Consider the following 6356-nt stretch of genomic DNA (forward strand, 5'->3'; position numbering starts at 1 on the left):
AATGTCTTGCTTGCTTGCGTCCAACTCAGATCTGCTTTCTGGAGATGAGTCAGTGCCAAGTCGCGAGGAGTGGAAAATAAACCAGCTCGGAGGGGGAAACCACGGTCTCGGCATTCCCCTCATTCGAGGGGCCTGGGAGACGGTTTTGGGCCAACGGTATCAAACCTGTTATTTTTAAAAATTCATTTATGCTGCCGTTGGCTGAAGCTCAGGAGAGATATTATTCCGACGCCTGTGGACGGAGGGAGAAAAATCGGACCGAAGATTCTTTGTCCTGGTCTAAACCGGCGTTTCTCCGCGTATCAGTGGGATTAAAAATGGTTATAAACTTAATTTAATGGCCCCGCCTCTTATTCTGGCCAAACCCACTTAGGGAACCTACCCCATATTTGTAGTTCAGAAAGTACAGTAGGAGCCCCCCCTCCGCGGTATCTCTCCAAGCTTCCCCGTGGATGCTGAAAAACGTGGATTATAGCAAACACTATTTCAATAACAAACCTTATACATCGCATAGTCGTTGGCTGGCTCTAGTGTCCAGTTCATCTTTAGAAATATAGATTTCTAGGACCTTTAAATAACGTTTTATAAATATTTCCAGACAGCGGATAAGTGAATCAACGGATGCTCAACCCCCTCAAATACCTGTATTATTTTTCTCTGACGCTGGTAAAGGGAAGAAAAAAGGAAGATATTGGAAGCACAGTTAAAACAAAAAGGTCCGAAGCCAAAGGTGTATTTTTTCCCCTCCCAATTAGTACCTTTATTAGCAAATTAAGTACCACAACAAGATATTTCCCCCCTGCAAACCAGTTTAACAAATACTGATCCGTAAGAGACGGAGGTCACTTTTGCTACACCTTTCGGAAGGCATGTTTCCTTTCGACCAAAGCCCGGGGCTCCCAATTTTCACAACCAGAAACGGACCCAAGAAACGGATGGTCTACACTGCAAGAGAGGTGGGGGACTCAAACAGCTGGCCCCAGGTTCGGGAGGCAGCTCTTTCGAAAAAGCCCACCGCTCTGGGGAGCGGCCGCCCCACGCCTTGAAGGCAGAACCCCAAACCTCCCACCCACCCCAAAAAAAAGCACAGCATCAAGAACGGTTTTCGGAAGAAACCGCGATTGCCTTTTGAAACAAAGGATTGAGGACCGTGGAAGGCCTTTCTTTGGGGTCCGGGGACCGCTGCCCACGTGCCGAGGCTTTTTTAGGAGAGTCTGTAAAAAGAAACCAGAAAGGGAAAGGATCGTGGCCACTTAAAAAAAAAAAGATCAGGGGGGGGTCTGTTTTGCTTGCTTCAGAGGAGCACCGAATCGGGGCCTGGATCAGCTTTCACGCCGATATCAAAGTTCGTCCTTGTTTTTTTTCTGGAAGGACGCGAGGATGTTCAAGCGCTTCTGGAGTTCCTCTTTCTTGCCGTCGCTCATCTTATTTTCCGCGATGAGGCGGGAGATCCGGGAGACCTCGCCGGCGGGGAAGTGGTCCCCCTGGGCCAGGGTCTTGCTCATGATTTTAACGTACTGCTCGGCCGACTTCCGCTCGGTCTCCTTGACCCCCTCCAGCCGCCTCTGAGCCTCCTCCAGGAGGCCCTGGCGCGGATCCGGCCGCTGGCCGGCCACCGCCACAAATTGGCTCGCCAGGGCGTCGAATTCCTTCAGGCATCCGGGCATCCCCATGTAGATGCCTTTGCTCTTCAGCCAGCGCTGGAGGGCGCTGGCTTTGATTTCCCCGGTGTAGGGCGACGGATGCTCCAGGTCGCCATCTTCGAACAAGTAAAAAACGGGGTACGAGTCTTTATCCAGTTTGTATTTCTCCCCCAAATCCATGTTCAGCTTGTCGCCGTAATCTGTAAACAGAAGCCCGACAAAGGGCGCCACGTTACATCCGGAGTCAAAACCAGAAATTTAAGACTCATAAAAAGTGGAAAGGATGCCTTCAAAGTCAATTCATTCATTAGCTATAATATATATATATATATATATCAATTTCACCCCCAAAATATTTTAAGCCACATAAATGAGGATTAATTTTAATTTGTAATAAGGGTGTGTATTTTCATAAGGTTGCACATACGGAAAGCCTTCTGTGCAAGAATTACACGTATAGCATTAATCATCTAAAAAATCGTGCACACACTACAGCCTGAATAATTGTTCTAAACGCCGTCTGGTCTGCAAATATCGCATTAAAGATCGACACCATCATCTCCAGAAGCCTCACCTGAGATGCCCACCTCGGCCACCAATAAATCGTCGCTGGATTCAGAGCTTTCTGCCACCTTTTTGAATTCATCCTGTTTCTCCCCGTAAGGATATTGCGTGTCAAATTTCACCAGAACAAAACTGTGCTTTGGAACCACCTAGAAAAAAGAGAAAACATCAAAAGACGCTTCAGTGGGGAAAAAAATCCCCCAGCCTCGAAAACAATCCAACCCAATTTACTGCTCCGTCCCATACGCCCAATCCTGAACGGCACCTAAAAGCTTCTAGTCCTCAAGAATAATTCAACTCATGGACTCCACTTCCTAAGGGATCCTCAATTAACGAGGCCAGGCGCTCCTGGAATGCGGCCACAATAATTTCTGAATCCAAATAAGGAGGGCCGAGTTACAGCCTTCTGAAAATCCTGTTTAAAAACATTAAATACAGTACAAGTTTCTAGTCCCTAAGAATGGATCAGAGAAGCAGCAAACCTGGCAACCGAGGCACGGGGAAGCCGCTCGGAGTTAAGAGATCCGACTTCCCACGTGCCCGACGGATCTTCCCCTGGCCCCACCTCGGTCTGCTTCAGACAAGACAGAAAGCTGGTTTTGGGACCTGAAATGTCAGGAATCGGCGCCAAGAAAAAGGCGGAGATCTGCCGGGAGCCTCGACAGGCGGGGACGGGTTCCCACGCTTGGTTCCCAAGAGCGGAGGGTCACAAATATAATGGGTTTTACACCTTCGCCTCATTAAAAAAATAAAAATAAAAATGCTGGGCGGACTACAACCCCCATGGGCCCCTGCTTCTAGCTGGAGATGATGGGTGTGGTAGTCCAGACGCCTTTGGAGAGGCCTGAGCTGCTAAAGAAGAAAAAAACTCTGCACATGTTCAGGGGCACCCATGCCTTTGAAATTTAAAAGCTTTGCTCTGGCACTGCAGGCACCGATCCTGCGCCCTTTCCCCGGAACCCGGAAGAGACGCGTGTCTGGCCTGCGCCGCCCTCCCGTGTCCACTTGGAGACCCGCGATTGGCGACCGTGTGAACACGCCTCCCCTCGCTTCCCAATGCGGGTTTTCCACCCCAGGGCGAAGCGAGGAAAGGGGGGCGGAGGGGGGGTCCTCTCTCCCCCCTTCCTTGCAACCCTTACTTCCGAGTAAAACCTCGGATCCTCCGCAGGGAGCCTTCGTCGCCCCCCACACCCCCCACCCGGAACAAACCACGCCATTTTCTCCATCAGATGCAAATATATATATATTTTTTGGGGGGAGGGAAAGACCTTCGGAGGGGGGGCTCCTCTCCTGCCAGAGGCACCCCCAAAAATAAAATACAAACAATTCTTATTTATTCAAAAAGGACCCCCCAAAAAATGGGTTCAACGCTGGGGTTGGGATCCAGAAGGAAACCCGTTTGTCTCCTTTTTTTTGGGGGGGGGGGAAGCCGCTCTGCAAAACCAACGCGATCCTCCCGATTTATGATGATTCTTTTGGTGCTCAAAGGCTACGTCATCATCTTCATCTTCCACAAATCACACGCCCCCCCCACCAAAAAAAGCTTGCTTTTTGCAATTGAGGGTTGCAGCCCATTGACAGAGGGTTAGGTTTATCAAAAGCCCGCTTCTCCCCCCCCCAAAAAAATACAGGGGGGGGAGGTAAGGTGTCCATTTGAGGAGAGATCTCCTCCTCTTCCCCCACCCCCGCCCGAGAAAAAGGGGCTTGGCAAAAGGGTCTCGGAGGGGGGGGGAAGCCTGCCCTTGGGGTCTCAGCCCCTGCTTCTATCACTCCCCCTGTCCTGAGTTCAACAAATTAAAAAAAATAAAAAGGGGGGGCGAAGCAATGATGGTCTTACCTTGTAGAAGGTGATGGTGTCGAGGGGGAGGGCCCCCTTGGTTTGCAAGGCCCCGCCGCCCCCCAGGGCCCCGCAGAGGAGGAGGAGGAGGAAGGGGAGGAAGAGGAGGGCGCCGGGCCGGCCCCCCCAAAGCGCCATGGCGATCACTCGCCCCATGTGCCTGCTTCTTCTGGTTGCAAAGCCCAGGCGGCGGGGGGGAGGGAGGGCGGGGCGAGATGCTGCAAAGAGGGAGGGGCGGAGGGAGGGCCTGGGCTGGGTCACGTGAGCAGCTGATGCTTCTCCCCCTCCCCCCTCCCCTCCCCTCCCCCCCCCCCCGCTTGGCTAGCTATCAAGCCGGCTGGCGAGCTGGCTACCTCCTCCTCCTCCCCCCCCCCAGAGGAAGGCGCACCATTTCATATTGCAAACCTTTTCTATCCTGCAGATTTCTTGTGTGCCCTTGTCTGGAGGCCCTCCCAGGCTCGCACCACCTTGCCAAAGGCCATGTGCAGAGTGCATTGCCTCCCTTAGGTGGGGGGGGGAATTAAGCATCAATTCTTCCCTCCACCAGAGCACCAGCAGCCAGGTCTACCTCTACTCAACAGGGGTGGTGGCATCCGCTCCGGTTTGTGGCCCGCCCTTTGCAGAGGCTTGAATGGTCTTTAAAGTTCGGAATAAAAACCGGACATCCCAGCCGCCGCTGTTTCACGAGCCGGGGATTGTGTGAACTCGAGAGAGGACGGACGGGCGGGCGGGCAGTGGCACATGGTCCTCCAGCGGCTGACCACAGTCAACCTAAAGACCACTTAACACAACCATCAGCCACTGGTGGACATTTTCCACACTGAAAGCCGGGGGGGGGGGAAGCACCCAAAACTTGTTACGTTATCATCCTTAAAATCATAAATCAGAGAGTGTAAATCTAAAGTAGGGAAAGGGGGGGGGGAAGCTTAAAGACAGGTTGCCGATAAAGACACCCCTTCCCTTTATGGGGCAGATCGGAGCCAGTAAAACCCCCCCCCCCATGATTCAACATTAAGAACTGCAAAACAGAAATGCAATTTTTAAAAGTCAAAAATTACTAAAAAAAAGAGAGAGAAGAGAGATGCTACTCACCCAACTCATCTTCCCTCCATCCAACGACACAACTGTGCGATAAATAAATTTTCTTTACAGACAGGAAGGTGTCGGGAGGAACATAACCCACCTTTATCCACCAGAAAATGAATTTCGTAGAACTGCTCGGCTGCCCAGAATTAGCTGCAAACGAACCCCCCCGGCTCATGATCCGGGTGGGCATTATTGAAAAGCAATTCATTTCTCTGTAAACAGGAGTTTCTGCAATTTTCCACCCCTCTCCTCACCCCCAACACAAGTCCTGTTAAACCATTACCGCCACCCAGATAAAGCAGCAGCATGAAATTCTTCTACAAGCAGAGAAAAATTACGGGAGCAGCAGTGGAAGGAAATAAAACTGTTTTTAATAAGAAGTTCATGTCGCATCGTACAGTTCACAAAGATTTAAAAAAAGCATTTCTGGTCATCTTTTACCATTCCGGCTGAATTCCCTCTCTGTGGTGGTGGTGGTGGAAATAAAATAAGGAACACCAAACAAATCAGGAACACAAAGTATGGGAAGTTCACTTCTCTCCGTTAGCAGCCAAAACAACAAAAAAAATCAACAGCACACTCAAAAGCCCTTCTTGTGCCATGAAGGTTTGATTGTAACCTAGTTTGGGAAAATCCTAATTTTTTTTTGGAGGGCAAGATTACTCCCCGGCGTTGCAGAAATGTCACTCCAAAATGGTCTGAATAGAAACGTAGAGGAAGGCTAGATTTCAGCAGAAACCGGCTTCTAACGAGAGCGATGGGCTGAACGCAGCTAGAGACTCCAGAGGGTTAAAGATAAAAAAGGGTAAAGGTTCCCCTTGACATCGAGTCCAGTCGTGTCCGACTCTACGGCGCGGTGCTCATCCCCGTCTCCAAGACGTAGAGCCAGCGTTGGCCCAAAGACCGTTTCCGTGGTCATGTGGCCGGCGCAACTAGACACGGAATACCATGACATTCCCACCGAGGTGATACCTATTTATCGACTCGCATTTTTACATGCTTTCGGACGGCTAGGTTGGCAGGAGCTGGGACAAGCGGCGGGAACTCCCTCCATTGCGTGGATTCGATCTTACGACGGCTGGTTGTCCGACCTTGCAGCACAGAGGCTTCTGCAGTTTAACCCGCAGCGCCACCACGTCCCTGAGGGTTAAGAGCCACTGAAACCAACCGGGGACAAGTTAAAGCAGAAATGTCCTTAAATTTCAACAGCGCTGGCAAAAGTCAGG

At 50.9% G+C, this 6356-nt stretch overlaps 1 protein-coding gene across 1 annotated transcript; it reads right to left on the reverse strand.

Moving 5' to 3' along the window:
• Positions 1 to 733: 733 nt before the first annotated feature.
• ERP29 (endoplasmic reticulum protein 29) lies at positions 734 to 4256 on the reverse strand. The gene is made up of 3 exons (XM_020802732.3): positions 4045 to 4256; positions 2218 to 2356; positions 734 to 1843 (listed from the first exon to the last, which is right to left on the reverse strand). The coding sequence occupies exons 1-3, from the start codon at positions 4198 to 4200 to the stop codon at positions 1341 to 1343; spliced, it is 798 nt and encodes a 265-aa protein (XP_020658391.3). The 5' UTR covers positions 4201 to 4256; the 3' UTR covers positions 734 to 1340.
• Between the last annotated feature and the right edge of the window lie 2100 nt (positions 4257 to 6356).

The sequence above is a fragment of the Pogona vitticeps genome, chromosome 14 (assembly GCF_051106095.1).
Source record: "Pogona vitticeps strain Pit_001003342236 chromosome 14, PviZW2.1, whole genome shotgun sequence".
NCBI lineage: Eukaryota > Metazoa > Chordata > Lepidosauria > Squamata > Agamidae > Pogona > Pogona vitticeps.

What these genes read in the sequence shown, in the direction of transcription:
- ERP29 (XM_020802732.3), bottom strand. Translation starts at nt 4,200, where the DNA reads ATGGGGCGAGTGATCGCCATGGCGCTTTGGGGGGGCCGGCCCGGCGCC. An exon ending in ACACCATCACCTTCTACAAG is followed by an intron (nt 2,357 to 4,044) that starts GTAAGACCATCA and finishes TCTTTTTTCTAG; the next exon opens with GTGGTTCCAAAGCACAGTTT. An exon ending in GGCCGAGGTGGGCATCTCAG is followed by an intron (nt 1,844 to 2,217) that starts GTGAGGCTTCTG and finishes TTCTGTTTACAG; the next exon opens with ATTACGGCGACAAGCTGAAC.